Genomic DNA, 18,215 nt, shown 5'->3' on the forward strand with positions numbered 1-18,215 from the left:
ATTTTCAATAATACGTAAACGCTTTTTTAATAAAAAAATAAACATTTTAATTCATAACTAAAAAAGTATTATTATTACATACGTTTTTCACAGTTCCATGTAACCATGTGTACTGCGATAGGGTTGAAAACGGTGTAATGCTATACAGTAATAATAATAATAATAATAATAATAATAATAATAACAATAAATACCTTTCGCATAAACCGAAAATCAATTTCATACCAAAAAAGTACCTAAGAATAATAAATAAAAACGATCTGTTATATATTATTATTATACGTAAACATCATATCGATCGTTGTTATTTTATGTGCACATTTTTATAACATAATGCAAAACGCGTATTATCATAAGTTATCGAATTTCTACACTAGTTATGTACAACTATGTAAATTTTAAATTAATAATGCGTATTACGCGCTGTGTATTTGTACTTGATTGTGTTACACAAAGCACTAAAAATTAATACATTTTTTTATGGTGTTTGTTTTCCACGACGTTATGACTGAAATTGCATAGATAGTACTTTTAATAGGTATCCGCACATTACAAACAAATACTTTTACCATTATATTGTAATGTTTAATGATAAAACATACTTTCTTAAATGTATTTATATATATTACACGGCGTGTCAATGAATGCAATATTCTATGAATATTTTTAACACCGACTATAATAGTAAGTTTATATAGATAATATTCGATGTATTTCGGTCGAATAATCAATAGATATTAATTTGCGTTATAAATCATTACGCGTTGTTTCGGTCCATAAACGTGTAGTTCAGTCGGAATTAATAATTACGGCTGCTGATGTGTAGAGGATACACTATGATGTATGTATAGTGCATAAACTTAATTGAGATGGTAATTACATAATTTGTAATCGGTTCATTCAGTCAAGAAATTTAATTTACTATAGAAAACTAAATGTTTATTGAATTCCACTACAGGTAGGAGGTGCTCGCATAGTACATGTGTAGTATGTTCGAACTCATTGAAATATCTAAAAATTGAATATCGTCACAAATCTAATAGAAACGAACGATAATGTGCCTAAAAATACGCAAAACGTTCGTGACATGTACGTCGTGCACATAAGTACGTCGATAATTATTATTATTGGAATACACTGCTAGTACCTAGGTATACCTATGCAACACTATTTTGTAATTACCAAAAAATCAGGAAAATCAGAAAAATCGCCATCTGCTGTATAGTAGATCTCGAGTGTACCAGATACACGCAGCTGTATATTGTATATTATCATTATGTTCGTTAGGTGATTGCTGTAATAGTGTAATGGATATGTTAAATTTGATTTTGATGGCGAATCGTTGCTACGCGCGATCAATGACGATTCTGGGCGGAGACGATCAGCTCTGTTAACAGCATATATTTTTGAGGATATCTTATTGTAATATCTAATAATATAATTAGGTAAGATGTTATGAATAATTTATTTTTTGACGCGGCAGGTTGAACTAATTTTTGCCAAAAACTAATCGCACATAACATAATACATCATATAAAAATTATTGTAATATAGACATATAAAGTTATATTACGCTATACCTATTATGTATATTTATCAAATGGAAATTTATTTTGGAAATTAGTATGTAATAAATTACTATAATTAGTACTTTTTATACTCTCTAAAATACTGACTAACAGAAACTACTCTTAAAGTTAAAAATTGCAATAATTATGTATATAATACTATATTAAGCGCAAACAATGATTATATGACATAAGAGTCGTTTATTCGCCTGCAGGACAACAGGAATTATAAGAGTACGATACTCGATGGACACAGCAAAAACGCTAATGGTCAAAACAAATCCGTGAACGCTCTAGATTTATTGTGCAATAAATTGAATTTATATGTTGTAAAGTCCGGCGCAGTATACATAATATTATGGTCGAAGGGTACCTACCCGTCCCATCTTTATTACAACCCACCTGCCGTAAAATGTTAACCACGAAATGAGTCAAAGACCTGTGCTCAGATCATATATAATATTATTAATTATATGCAACGTACGACTATATTGTAATTGCGCAATCAATTTTAGATTCCGAGCGCACCGATTACAATGATGTGTGTGTGTTTTTTCTGTCTGTCATCAACATTTGGGGTGGTGAAAATGCTCCAATTTTTGACGTAAGCGCATCATGTACTTAAGAAAAGTGAATCTAATCAATGTATTTGGGAAGTAGAAATTGAAAATTCCCACTAGTTTTCGAAAGCGTCGGGAAAAACAAGCTTGCAAATTTAATTAAAGGGGCCTCATACGTTTCCTGAACACCTATAGCAGTTTAAAATAATTAATGATACATATTGGCACGATTGTTTTTCGTATTCATTTAAAGTTAACATTTTGACAAAATTCATCGAAATCCCGGATATTTCTCAATTACTTTTCAATTAGAAATTCATAAATGTTTTTGTTTTCATAGCTTATATTATAAGACATTTTAATGAAAGATTTCCAACCTTTATCGGAAAAAAAAACATTTACCGGAAAGTTACGCAATTTATAGCCGTGAGATATTTTCGATTTTTATTAATTTTTATTAATTCAATTTGATTATTAATACAATATTATGCGAGGTTAACACAACGTCTACGCTCAGAATCGTTTTTCGTGTGTAATGATTTATCATTGAGATCGATTAATATAACACATTACAGCGACATGGTTGACAACTACTGTACATCAGAGCGGTACCCGTTCGTCTAACTTTTTTTTTCCACTGATTATAATAATTTGCATCGAAGAACCTTTATCGTATAATGCCTAATTTCGATTAAATTTTATTTATCATTAGTATAAATTAATTAAAAACAACATATAATAATTATGTATCAGTTTTTCTCTATAGAAATCTAAAAGCTCTCAGTGGTTTTCCCACTCTAGATTTATTGTGCAATAAATTGAATTTATGTGTCGTTAAGTCCGGCGTGGTACACGTATATTACCTACGGTTCGCGTTCGAAGAGCATACCTATCCCTTTATTACAAGTCACAATCCACCTTGTATATCTGACTGGAATCACGCGAACGATTTTTTTTTTAAATATTATAATTTGCATTTAATAGCCGTCATCGTGATAATATGATTTCGATTAAGATGATGTCAGCGCACTGTATGGTTTCTCTCTATGACTCGCCGAAACAGAGCGAAACATGTTATAGGTTTAGCAGAGCGAACCATAATATGTTATTACTTTTAAACTTTAATATTAGAGTGAATTCGCCGATTACCAAACTTTAAGTTAAGAACATTATTGTCTGTATACGTTGGCTATTTTATGATATTTTAATTTTTATGTAAGGTATGAGCGTGTATGTTATAACAAAGAAAAAATGCTTATAAATTGTATAACGATATTAAAGTATTGTAAAAAAAGCTAACGTATAAGGACACAGCTAGGTAATGCTTAAAGTTTGATAATAGATGAATTCACTCTAACATTAAAAGTAACAACACAGGGTTGGTTCTCGTAAACGTAAATTTTCTGCGTATAGGTCGGAAAGACAAAACAAAAAGTTCCTATTAAATAGCATCACTAGAAATGAACGAAAAATAATATTAGATGTATCACAGTTTTTCTATAAATAGCCAAACACTATAAGGGACCTGCCCTTTTGCGAATTTAAATATTTCACAATTTCAAAAAAAATAAAATTTTGAAAATTTTGTTTCTCATAAAAAGTGAAAAATGCTGTAGCTTTTAGAAAATAATCATAATTTATATAATGCACCGCAATAGTATGCCATTGGCCATATGGGTAATTATGTGCGCATTTATGGTCTACATCTACATTTTAAGTTGTAACATATGGTATGATCTATGAAGAATTCAAAATAATGTTTTAGAAACAACAATTTTTAATCTAATGGTTTTTTCACACAAAACAACGGGTTTAGTAGGGTTTACACAAGAATGTAAATAATTTACCCTTAAACTATTTTACTCAAATATGTAACCAAGGAATATAAGGCTCCTTTCAACAAAATACCCATTTACATATTTTTTGATATTCCTTAAATTTTTTCACGGTGCTCGGTGTCATATAATGTTTTTGATTTTTTCTTTTCCCCTGCTTGATTAATACATCAAAAGTTTTTAAATGTAAGCCTACCTGAACTATTATTGTATAGTATAAAACAAATTATACCAACAACTTTTGAAAATATTATAATATGTATATTACAACGGTATCGAGTTATCGAAAATATGAGTAGTTAATATTAGTATATCAATTGATTTTAAAATGTTCACCAAAAAAAAAAAAAAAAACCATAGAAGTTCGTGTTTTTCGTAGGTACTTAAAAATATACCACGAAATTTATAATCATAATAACATTAATATTATGTTTGTTTTGTTGCTTTTAATTTTGTTTTTTATACAATATCAACACTCGTTTAATACCGTTCATTGCAAATGAACAATTTACATAAAAAAGTTGTTGGAATTCATTTTGAAATTAATTTCACGCGCGTTTTTCAAATAGGTGTCTCGAGTTGTAATATATATAATTTTTTTTTCACAGTCTTAATAATTATTTTTACCAGGTTTTTAATCTTGTAACCAAGTATCCATTTAAAACGCATAGCTCGTTCTCGACCAGTGATATAAATTTGTACGTGTTAAAGTGACTCCTCGGGCGATTTCAGTCGAAAGTGCATTATAATTGCCACCGAGGGGTCGGGAGGCGGGGGAAAACCCGTGATGAAAACACCGCTCCGAGGGGGTTATAAAAATTGTTGCCCGAGGTTTATCTGGCAATCATTTCAATTTGCTCTCATAACAGAGCTTTTAAAACCGGAAGAGATTTCGTCCCTCTCACGTCCAAACAATATTTTCAGAATTCCCCACGCCGTCCATCTATATAATAATATAATATATATATATATATACACGAACACGTCCGGTGCGCACTGTAATTTAAGTTCCGGTGGAAAAAAAAGGAAACTCACTTTTATATCTTCCATCTCCCGTGGCTCGTGGACGAGGGCGGCGGTCTTGAAAGTCTACCGAAAAAAAAAAAAAAAATTGAAATCTATTTGTCCTCTAACACGTGTAGTGCAACTACACAGTCAAGTTATGATTTTCTCTCCCCCGCTTGTATTTATAGCGTTTCATTTCTAGTCACGTAATACGCGAGCACAACGCGCACATGATTACAACGACCCACCGCCGCCTGCAAATCTACAAGAAACTTGGGGTGTCGCCTCCCTCCCACCCTCCCCGCAGACAAATAATAATAACAACTCGTTGCGAATCATATAAAAATGACCTTTGAGCCGGGAGGGTGAAATAAATCGACACGCTTTCACCTCTCGCGAAATTGCAGCCAATTATGACCATCATTACTCATCTTTGTTTCGTATATATAAGAACAAATGGGTACGAGTTTGTCGGATTGAGGCTGATACCTACGTGCGGTGCGGTGTAGCGGGTTTTTTTTCAATTTTTTTTCCTTTTCATCTTAGGTACTTTTTCATTCTCAGTTACCGTGTAATTGGATATTTCGGATTCAATTCGAAACCAGGGAAAGTATAATACGTATGCGTCAAAATTCTTATTAAATTATTAGAAGCTTAGCAATATATAAATAAATATATATATATACTCTACATGGTTATATATAATATTAAGAATACATATTACAATAGACACATTGTAATACCGTGTATATATATATATATTGTATACGACGCGTATTAGTTATATTATTTGTTATTGTCTATTTACCGAAAAACCAAACGCTGAAGATCAGCTCGGATTGTAATGAGTTATTTTATTACCTATTATTATTTCTCATTAGGTATATACTGTTTTACACCCATACCGTTGTCATTTTATGGTCAAATAATAATAATAATATACATTTGTTTTCATTAGTTCGGCAGCTGGGTGGTATTGAAAAACAAATAACTAAAGAAACCAACAAAATATATTATACAACTTGGATACATTTTGCCGAAAAAAAAGAAGATTTAATAAATTATTATTCTTTCATTTTTAATAACCCATAAACATCATGCGATGTCACCCTGCTACTGTTTGCTCTCCTATCTCCTACTACGTTCCTATTATTACCACATTTACATATAATATTGTACGTAAATAAGGTTGAAACATGAAAACATTTTTAAGCAATATTAACAATTTATTGAAACGACGCTGAATATTTAATTTAAAACATGATTTCGTATCCATAGAATATAATATTCTATAATAGATACGATGATATTTACAAAGGTCTCTTTAACAAAATATTCGTTATATTTGTTAGACGTTTGCCATTTGTGTATCTTGCAATTCCTTCGGGCTAATAAGTTATTAAAAAATATTATCTGTTTGCTTTTATGAGTTATAACAAAATAAACTTTTGTTTTATATTTAATATACAATTGTAATATTTTTTATATTCATTTACAATCTATGTATTAATATAGTATACGACTCCAAATGTTCTTTGTTGTTTAATTTGTTATGCATATCATGGTACTCGGAATATTGCTGTCTTGTATGAATTTTTAAGAATTTGATATCAATCCGTAGGATTTCGGCGTATTAGTGGTTTGCTCGATACCATTTAAAAATCATACAATCTACAGTTAAATTGACCATCGTCATTGAGTATTTATGTTATGTAGAATTTACTTTGTATTACGAAGTAGGTCAAAGTTATAATTGCAGATTTAGTATAAGATATTGGCAGAGGTAGAGGAGTTGATGGTTCAACTTTCATATAGTTTCTTTCTCAATAGCTAGCAAATTATCGAATACATTTATCATAACGTCTTAACGATTTGGTAAAGATAAGGTAAATGTTGTTGCTTGGAACTTTGATTTTTTTGGACAGACCATGATTCATTTGTATTTAGGTCAGTCGTACTGGTAATCAAAAGAAAACCCGTTGGTGTGCACATTTTTGGCCACTGTCCGTTGGGGCCTTGTGATATGACTTTCGGAGTAGGCTTTGTGATTAAAGCTAGAGCTATGGTGGGGAAAGAGGCACCTCTAAGTGTTTTGCCACCAGAATTATAATCGACTAAAACTGTTACAAATTTTTCGATGGCTTGGCGCGGTGCGTTGGCTGCTATAAGTTACGTAATGAGACTGAGAGTAAGTAACACCCGCTGTTACAAGTTACCGGATGGGTGACCACCCGAGTTTGTAGTAGCAAAAACCTTGCCATACATGCACGTGTTGCTATTACCTACCGTAACAACCTAAACAAACCTACCATACCAATCATAATCTATAATCTCTACAATATCTAACAGCCATAATTACCGGGCTCAAGTAATAAAAAAAAAAAATCTGACTGTAGTAGATACCGTCTTTGGATTGCGATGTATTGATATTTGATGTTTGGTTGGTGTTAAAACGATTGCTTTGGTTTTTTAATATAAAAAACTAATACAAATTATACGCTGAGTGATGCTGTAAATATAATAAATCGCGGTCGGCCAGTATCATGGGATTGTAAGAAATAAAAAAATTATATTATAAGCCCATTTTTCAAATGACCCATCTTGAAAATTGTGAATAGGTACTTAAATTATTTAAAAATATTTTTTAGTTCTATCATACACATAGGTACCCAAATAATTCAATAGTAAGTTTAAGAACATGATTCAGAATAAAATTGATTGTAGCATAAATTATTATAGAGCATAAGCTAATTTTTCTGGGTTTGTGCCCGTGTTCAACAACATTATTTATTTTTTTTAATAATTGTGAAGTATTTAATACAACATTTTTCAAGATGAATAAATTGTAACAAAATATATGAACATTATTCCAATCGAAATGATAAAAATTCGAATCGAAATATACAATAATATAAGCCACTGATTGTGAAAATCCTAATATTCCGAAATATCCAAAATGGAAAAATAAAATGATGAGATATGACAGCGAATCGTTTGTATCGTAATTCGTTATCCGGTCGTTAACAGTCTTTTTAACTCGAATGATTTTTCGTCGTAGTCGTGTCGTGTTTTACCGTGTTTTTTACGCCTTTACAAATATTGTACATAGTAATTTAAGAAGTTTGTACAAAATATAAAATAATTTTCATTATTAATAATATATAATATTGAAATGGTCGCTTTAAAGACCAGTCAAATGGCGTCTATAGAGTATCCTGTTTCATCGCTCAATTTTCCTGGGAGGGTATTCATTGTAATGAAATCATACCATGACAAATTATATAGGTATATCATCACAGTTATACTAGTTCTGCGCATCTCCTTCACCTCCGGCCCATGTCGCAGTTCTCAACTTCTCATTGGTTGATTTTGTTCTATATATGATTGATAGCCAATAAGAAATAGGGAACTACGATAAAGGCGAAGTAAAGAGCGGAGGATGCGTATCAAAATAATGTGATAATGTCTATCTAATCTGCCATGCTTAAAACCTGTTCCATATTGTGTCCTTAATAATTATTTTTTTTTTTTAAAACCACCAGACGGTTAGATAATGAATGGTTGTAGTGTACCGGCCATAGATAATACCCATTTCAGTCTTATATTAAATACACAGATAATAATAATATAATCCAAGTAGTTTTCCAAATATCGTTTTGAAACAAAATAATAATATCTCACTACAATGTATTTGAAAAAAAAAAATAAAAAACATTATTACTACTTAAAAGAACATTTCAAAGTACATTGGCTTAATGTCAAATATTACTGCGTTGTTTACAAGTCGTAAACATTTCATCATAATGTTGTATTTCCACGACATTTATTTTTCAAATGAGTTAAAACAAAATTATATTGTAAAAGGACCACGACCACAATGGATTTAAGAGTTTTAACCCATTAAATTAAAATCATCGTACAAGGAAAGCTTGTGGAGTATAATTTTTAGTCGCTTAATTTTTTTTTTTTTTTTTAATATTACAAATTATACTACCTAGTTAAAAATTATTTAACATTTAGCTACATGCCCTTCTTTCCGTACAATTTAATAATATTATAGTGCATATAATATTATATTGTGCGGTGTTATTTTTTTTAATTAAAGTTTACTCGCGTTGTTGTTAAGTTAATATCCGCTTGAACGTGTGTGCGCGCGCACATGTGTATGTGTGTGTGTGTGTGTGTGTGTGTGTGTGTACACGACCGCGGTATCGTCAGATACTCGTACGTAAAACCGTTTAACACCGTAGAACATTATACCAAACGAGTGGTGTATAGTAAGTTGCCGTCAACAGTGGTGGTCCCCTACCCGTGTCGTCGTATAATATAAATTATTATTAATACGACTGAAGGGGGAAGACGTCGTCGATTGGAGTCGACGAGACATTTCGCCGGGTAGTGGTGGAGGGGAGGGGGTTATACTTTTGTTCGTTATTTATGTCGTTATTGTTTTTTTTTCTTTTGCTCCCCGCCGCTGCAGTAGTTGTCGCTTTACACACGCGTCAGCTTTGGGCGGGGCGAACGACTATTATTATATTATTATTATTTCCCTTTGTAGGTATATTATTATAATAATATTATGTGTGTGTGTGTGTGTGTGTGTGTGTGTGTAATGACCGCGTGCCGGAATATACGCGGCCGTCCTTTGAAGTGAGAACTTATATTTCTGTCGCGATATCGTGTCCGCGGCGACCTTGCGCATAATAACATTATTATATATTATATACGTATTCGCTGAGTTGGCGGCGGCAAAAGGGGAAAAATGCGAACCGACGTTTCGGAATATATACTCTTGGAGAATTTTAAGTCAGAAGTTTTAAAGGGTCCCAGACGTAATTTATTACTCTTCGGTTAGCTGTTAACTTCTTGTTACGGCCGCCTGACTATCTAAATATAGATCGATCGATCGACCGTTTGCCGCCGCCCTAGGATCTGTACACCCACCCGCACCCACACACACACACACACACACACATACAAGCGTACACTCGCGTACATAGGAATACACGTGCTGCTATATGGTTTTTGGGAGTGGCGGCGGCACCGGTCCACTAGACAAAGTATGGGGTTTTCGGCGGGCGCCGCCACCGTTGCCGACGAATAATTCGAAACTCGCGAATAAATCACCATGACACTCTCACACGGCCGAGGGGGGACACGCGCTGTCCCTAATGAAATAAGTTTTCTCTCCCGTTGCCTCGTTAAATGAACCGGTGGCGAAATAACTCGAGCGCTTAAAATAATTCGCCGGCGTACTTACCGCCCCCGTCCACGCCGTCCCCCCCCCCTCATCCACACCGACCGCCCCGACGCCGAACACCACCGAGCGGCGTGTAAAACCACTCTATTATCACTCGTATATATATTTACACGCCGCCGCAGTCCCCTAAATCGTTACCGGATTAACCGAACACCCCGTGTATTCGGTCCCGCTCGCCCCCGCGTAGGGATGACGATCGCTCTACGCGTTTTATAAGACATTTCCACGAGACGTCGTCCGCAGGACACGAGGGAGGTTTCGTGCGGAACAGTCGCGCGTCGATAACGATGTACGCGATATGCGAAGGGGTTTTATTTATTTTAAACAGTGTACGATAATTATTATTCGTGAACTGCAGGGTGAAAGCAGCAATATCCGAGATGGTGTAGTCAAGTATACCCGTTAAACGTGTACTATATAAACAGGGTCCCGGACTGGGTCGCAGACGTCGATGACGTCGGGGGGGCACGACCCAAACGACCACTCGTTGTAGGAGCTAAAAAGCCACTGGTAATGGACTTGGGGTGGTCGATAACGATGTCCAGGACCAATTTACAAGTCCCGTGAGCAAGGCCGGATTAAGAACCTATTGGGTCTCGGTACTGAAATTTCAGTAAATTTCATATGGGTCCTTTTGACAAAACTCACTACGCCTCACTACGCCCGTAGGAACGTACATTTTTCTAACTATTTCACAAATTGACAATTGCAATTTATAAAACTAATAGGTAAATGTAATTTATGTCTATAAAGCTTCGTAGTATAATAAAAGTTAATACTTCATATTATTTCATTAATTATAAATTTATTAACAGTATACTTATTTACCACAAATAGCAAACAAAAGTTAATATATAAAACAAAAACCATTTTATCAAATTAATTAATTTTTCTTGCTTCACTTGAAGCCAACTCTCTTAGTACTTCATTTAAGTCTAAAGATTTTAACAAATCATTCTCAGAATATAAAATCATTTGTAAGTCTAAGTTTTTTTCGGTTCGGCTGGTTATATACTTATTTTTTTACTCTAGTTAATTTAGAAAAAGCTCTTTCCTTACATAAATAACATTATTAACTATTGATGATATTATTGATATCAATGAAAATATAGAAAAATAGTAAAATGCGTCTTTTCCACCATAGTGCTTTTGTAGGTATTTACTATTTAGTTGTTTTTGTCGATAAAAATAATGGTTTTTAAAATGTTGAAAAACTTTTCTTTAAAATCGCTAAAAAAAATGGGTACTTATCAGCTTAAAATTGTTTGGACCCCTTTCATTTTGGCACTTGAGAGGGCCCCGGGGCTTCCGACCCGGCTAGACCTCCCCTTAATCCGGCCTTGCCCGTGAGCTGGGATGGTGTACTTAATAATTTTCTGATTCGCACGCGTATCTGGCCTGTATTCCCCTGCGGAGTCTCGCCTATAGCTGGTGCTATCGCGGATGGATACAGACCAGAGATGATCAAAGAAGACCGACCAGCTGCAGCTGTTTTGTTGTTCTTGTACAATATCCTTCGGCGTCTTAGTGCGATTTAACTCGATATCGTTGGTTCGTGGCGAACGTGGCGGTTCTAAGAATCATCGACGACCGAGTTTGCCGCGAATTCGCGTTATTGAAAATTGTGATATTGTGCACGGCGTCTTTGTGACGATCCGACCACGGATATATTATAATGTATTATAATAACTAGATAGCCGACTTCTACTTGTTGATGACGCTGGTAGCCGTAATGTACAACTTGGGCGATTTTCACTAATCGTTAGAAAGATAACATGATAATAATAAACGACAACAACATTTCATACCAGACGAGCCCGCTGCCAATCAAAACGATTGAAAAATGATAAGAATTTGTAAATATTGCCCAAGTGATAAAATATGGCGTTGGGCATCATAGTTCAATAATGTTGTTGTATTGGCAAAACAAATTAACACTTATCGTACTGATGGTTAGGCGGGTTTCCCCCTACGTAGAGTCGTCGGGATATTGTATTTATTTTCCCTACATTTCGCATACGTTTTGTCTTAAGCGATGGTTATTTAAAACATGTATTTGATAATATTAGAAGAAATTGTACTTGTCAAATTATACTGCAGTTAAGCGTATAGGGTTTCGATCAGGAGCGGATCTAGAAATATGAAATGGGGGGGGGGGGGGGCTATAAATTGTATTACACAAAGACAAAATATTGTATAATTTTAGTAGGTACGTATGTATATTAATTATAATATATTTTAAAATAATAAAAAGATAATAATAAGTTCATCGGTCTTTTGACCAATCTTCAGTTTTCATCCGCCTTTGCGTCTGTCGGGAAATCTATTTATAACATCGTCGATATCGATGGGTATTTCTTTATGTATATGCAGTACTGCTAACCCATTTAGCCTGTCTTCTGTCATAGAAGATCTCATGTAATTTTTCAGTCATCTTGGGGAAGAAAACGATCTTTCAGCTGTTGCTGTTATATTGTAGCTGTTGCTGTTGCAGCTGTTATATTGTAATTGTAGCAAAAATTTGTAGTAATATTTTAATGTTTGGGTAAAATACCTTACGATATACCGATGTTTCAACGGCAGTTTGGGGCTTTGGATTCTCTGTGTTGGCCCGTTGAAAACACAACTATTTTATGTTTGTCGACATTTCATGTAAGTGATATCCTATGATATATCCTATGATATCCGCCGACATCGTTCAGTCGTTGTTGCTCGAAAAGTAACATGTTATTATAATATATAATATATAAGTATATAGAGGTCCAAAGGGGGGGGGGGGCTAAAGGCCCTTAGCCCCCCCCCTTGAATCCACGCCTGGTTTCGATAGGTAGGAAAATTAATTTATTATGAAAAGTCAAATAACCAATATGAAATTATATCCATACATTCCGAATCGGAGGGTACAAATTGTTTCCGCCAGAGCGCTTATCGTTAGTTTGTTTTACCAATATGGAGTCGGCTATCTAGTTATTATAATATAATATATCTGTGGATCTAACTTGCTCTCGTCGCTATCTTATTGCGTTGTCGAACGTGAAAATTCTAAGAATCGATACGTGCGTTCGCCGCGAATGTTAATCTCGAATGAGTGTGCCAAATCTCTAATATTTATCAATTTTAAGTGAAACGAAACCGTTCGGCGTTCGGCTTACAACCCTGGCCACAACCACAACCATTATAATATTGTTATTATAATAATATAATACCATAACATCTCTGGTAATATTATGTGAGTTATTAACATATTATTTAACTCGCATATCATTAATGTTCGTACCGCTGCAGATAAACAATTTTAACGATAAATAATATCATTCACACTGTACTATTACCTAGATTGTCTCATATCAATTTCACCACCTCCATACCACCTCCGCACTACCGATCGCTCCACCTGCAGGTGGACCTGAGAAAGCCTCCGGTCAATCGCGGTATAATACGCACATTACATACAATACATTTTCCTCGCACTCTGATGTCCCGTCGCCGATATAATATGTATATTGTCCGGTCCGTTTCATTTTAATAGTCACCGTCATGGATGACGACTGACTTGGTCTGCACGTTATCAAAGCTGCTTGCAGGTATCAGAGTTTATAAAAAGTGTCGACCTAGGTGTGTTATAATATATAATGCTACAATTTTATAATTTCGTATTATATACCTAAACATAATAAATGAAAGTTAATCGTCATAGGCTATGACAATAATAATTATTGTATATTTTATGTAGTTGTATTTGTTTATACAGGTCGTTGATACCTAGCTGTGATCTTAGCCACCGTGTCGTATATTTTGGACAATGACCGACACTTACCGTCTCTCAAATGTCCATCACTGGCACGCACTTTTCCATGTTGCCGCTATTAAAGCGTAGTAATGAAATTATTAATACTACCCATATAGTATAGCGTAGTGTTAAGCGTTCGCTGAAAAACCTATAATAGTAACTATAAAGTTGGTCAGTAATTTCACATTACTGTTATGCAGTAACAATATATTTTTTGAATATAATAAAACATTGATTGCAAAATCTTTCGTAATCTAAAACGAAAAAATCCTTACTTTTATTTCGAAAGTTAACAATATATTTTATATTATTATAATGCTATTTAACATAACAATATACACCTTATTTTATTTAAAAAGAAAAACATAAAGACGTCAAACTTAACTTTCATAGTCTTCTTCAATATTATAATTCTTTGTGGTAAACTTCAAAACAATACCCCACACAAAGTGGTTTTGCACATTGCTTGCATGAAAAGATGTCTGTTTTCTGGTTTTGTTTGTGTTGGAGTACTGGATGCAATTTTTGAAATAAGTAGTTTTTTTTATTATGCTCTGATAGTGGAATTTCTTATTGAAAGTACCTATTATGGATTATTGGAGGTAATGATGATTTTTTATTCAATGCAAATGGTTTGTTTGCTGCAATCGCATTTTTTGGATGCTTGATCAATGTGTTAATTAGTAAATCACCAAATTATTGAATTTCTTTTTCGAAAGTGTTTAAATGTTTTTTATACACCATAATTCATAAAATGAGTTCGATACACTTAAATCATGTAGTTAGATAATAATACTTTTATTTCATTTTTACATTTTTCTAGGAATTCTATGTAATAGTAGCTTACCCCTTGATTAAGAATCGCCGTACCCGGTCAGTAGCCGCTTGCTTAATCTATACTCGCTGCAGGTGGTCCCCAAGTATCGTTACCTCTAACCATGTATTATTATACCTAATGTTTTTAATCAGGACCACACCTACCGTCTGGTCACATATTATAAGCACCACCGACCGCATCGGCCCGTTTGCCTAAGCCAGGCCGACGATTCACTGTCCCCATCATAATTTATTGTAAATAACTAAAAATTACGCACATGTAAAATATAACAAGACGTGATACCATAAAACAATGTAATTATTATTTAACAAGGCAGTAGGCCGCCGCAGACCTCACTGTTTCACCCCTAGTCCCCAAATTGCATACATTTGTTAATTGAATGCATTTTTTTTTACAGATACAACACGAGTTCATAACAAATTGCGAATTACGTATCAAGGTATGTATTAATCCAACACATTTTTTACTATTATTTTATTTTAAAACGTGTATCTTCAGTGCGAATAAACTTAGTAAAAGGCAATAAAGTGGTCGATAAAAAAAAAAAAAAAATATCCAAATACAAAGAATAGACAATGTATTAGCATTGGTATTCTTTTTTATGAAACATGTCTCATGCAACGCAATGTGGGGCAGTCCAATGATGTCGGCTCTCATTTGATACCATCGGAAGAAAGTTTCTTCAAGAAACACTGATAGGTAAATAATATAGATGTTGCTCCATATTAATATGAAATTTGTCATACTAAACTTTTATATATGTGTGGAAGTAACTCAATCCTATACATAAACAATTCAATTCATATTGGGTACCTACTGTCACTGTGGTGTCCGACAGTGTGTTAAGATAATATTTATATCATACTAAAAAACAATAAAAATCGCAGAGGCTCTATTTGGCCGATGTGTTTTCTTAGTCGTTGCCAGTATTGGGAAAAGATAACCAAAAAATCATCTGGATAAGATAACAGATAATTCATTCAAAATTTATCTAGATAAAGATAAAAATACACATATTATAAATAATGTAATTTATTAGTAATTACGAATTAGATAATATGTATTAATTAATAAATCCTTAATGTCATTTCTCAACTAAAATAATATATAATTTGAATTTTTAATACAACTTGAATAAAAATAAAATAACAAAATAAAACTGACAATATTTCAGTAAACATTTCTTTTTTCAACTATAATAACATTGGAATTTGGAATCACTACTCGGTTCTCGTAAATTATTGGCTATTTCAATATTTAAAGATATTCTTATTATTATACTATTTATCTAGATAAATTACCACAGATAACCATCACATTTAACTAGATGAGCTAATTAGATGATTTAATTATTTTTATCTAGATAAGATGGTTAAAAAAATAATTTTATCTAGATAAAATTATCTAGATGATTCCCAACACTGGTCGTTGCAATGGGCGCAGTACCTACGTTGTAATATTATGACAAACGTGTAACCGTGGTATATAATATTATACCTTCGGCGACTATCGTACGGTTGTTCCTGTGTTGGATAAAATGATATAAGGGGGACGGAGTGGCCGAGCGGACTAAGGCGTCGATCCGAGTTCGATTCCTAGGCCATGGGCGGCATTTTTCTTCGGACAAGTCACGGTGTCCGGAGAACAAGTGTCGCCATCCCCTACCCGGGCATGGCAGATACCTACGGGTGCCCAATCAAAAATTCTGCCAAACTAAACACATACGTGTTCCTCCCTCTACCGACTTAATAACCTACAGTAAAATCTAAAAATAGCTAATGGCCTCAGCTGCCGGGCTCAAAAATCAAAATCAATAAAAAAAAAAAAATTATATAATATGTTTTCGGGTCGTCATTCGTCCGCGTTCGTTTGCAACGACAGTCGATGATGGATCTCGGTCTGCATAATATCGTTTATTCGTAGGATATTATGTGGTTAATGCTGTGAAAAGATCGTTCCGATGAGATGACGTCCCGACGGTAATAATAATCTTATTCTCAAACATTTATACAGTCGCGGCAGGCAGTCCACAAAACGTATGACAATAAGCGCATATATATATATTACGATATCAGCTGTCGTGTACGTAAAACAGAAGAGTCGAAAAACAGATAAAAATAAATCACATGGGAATGACTGTCGTTTCAGGATTTGAGGTTTCTGCACCGGGGAAGCGCAAGTCTCTCGTACAATTTCCGGGCAAATTCGAGCATATATTTTCGTTTCGTAAACAGATGCATTTCGAAATTGGTGATCAGACGATGATACCAAACACGATGCTACACCGGTCGTATTTTAATATATTGTATAACACGGACATTGGTCACTACGATTACCAGCTATTATATACCTACTGTTTTTAAAAAAATATTTTATTGGTATAGTGGTTTACGTGCACGTTGGGCAGCATCGAGCTATAATGATGTATAAAATGCGTAATATCCTATTGTGTCAATTATATCATACACATTTTAATTTATTGATCGGAAAGAAATAACCACTAAAACTAAGAAAAAATCAATTCGTATTAGAATAATCGTTATCTCGCCCCGATTAATATAGGAGTTATAACTGCGCCGATTATACCTATATAATTATAACTTAGGAGTTTTTCAAGTCTATTCAACTCTGACCTGTATGCAGTCTTGTAAAAGATACTTTTAAAATTGTATTTAAATACAGATACAAATACATCCATTCAGAAAGTATTTAAAATACATTTCAAATACTTTTAAGAAAAAGTATCTCAGAACAAAATATAAATACTTGCCATGTATTTAAATACTTTTCAAATACTTTTTTTTATTTTACTTTTCCACTAGTTAGTTTGCTAAATTAATTTTGTAATTACTAATTTAAAATTGTCATGATACATTCACCTAGGTATTACTAGAACTTTTTGTACCATTTTCAATTGTAAACTGAAAAATGAAAATAAATAAAACTTGTTATATTATAGAAATTCTTTAATAATAGGTACCTAATTAAACATTTCTTAATGAAATATAAATGATGTGGATATACAGAACTAGGGGACAGGAGTTCTCAACAATTATGAAAGAAAAATATTTTTATAATTTATAAATAAAATAGTATAATAATTTTCAAAAAAAAAAAGTGACGACTGACGAATAATTTGTTCGAATTTTCAAAAGTATTTGATTTTTAAATACAAATACGTCCAAGACAGTATTTAAAATACTTTCCGAATACTTAAACCAAAAAGTATTTAAAAAGTATTTAAATACATTTACTCAAATACTTTTACTCAAATACTTTACAAGACTGCCTGTATGTGATTTGAAACGTGGTTTTGGTCGAAAATAACTAGAGATTGACTATATATTTGATATTTATTT

General features: G+C 33.3%; 1 protein-coding gene across 5 annotated transcripts in view; it reads left to right on the forward strand.

Annotated features, from left to right (window-relative positions):
• The window catches only part of LOC132944689 (uncharacterized), a 382,446-nt gene that overhangs the window by 137,346 nt on the left and 226,885 nt on the right, over nt 1-18,215 (forward strand). For 4 of the 5 annotated variants that reach the window (XM_061014161.1, XM_061014160.1, XM_061014163.1 and 1 more), the window contains one exon: nt 15,254-15,295. Coding sequence is in view for 1 of the 5 variants with exons in the window: in XM_061014158.1 (XP_060870141.1) it covers nt 15,236-15,295 (60 nt within the window). In the remaining 4 variants the exon portion in view is untranslated. Of the gene's footprint in view, nt 1-14,222; nt 15,296-18,215 lie in introns of those variants that run through there. The other variant, XM_061014158.1, reaches the window with a different exon arrangement.

Source organism: Metopolophium dirhodum, chromosome 5, assembly GCF_019925205.1.
Source record: "Metopolophium dirhodum isolate CAU chromosome 5, ASM1992520v1, whole genome shotgun sequence".
Classification (NCBI taxonomy): domain Eukaryota; kingdom Metazoa; phylum Arthropoda; class Insecta; order Hemiptera; family Aphididae; genus Metopolophium; species Metopolophium dirhodum.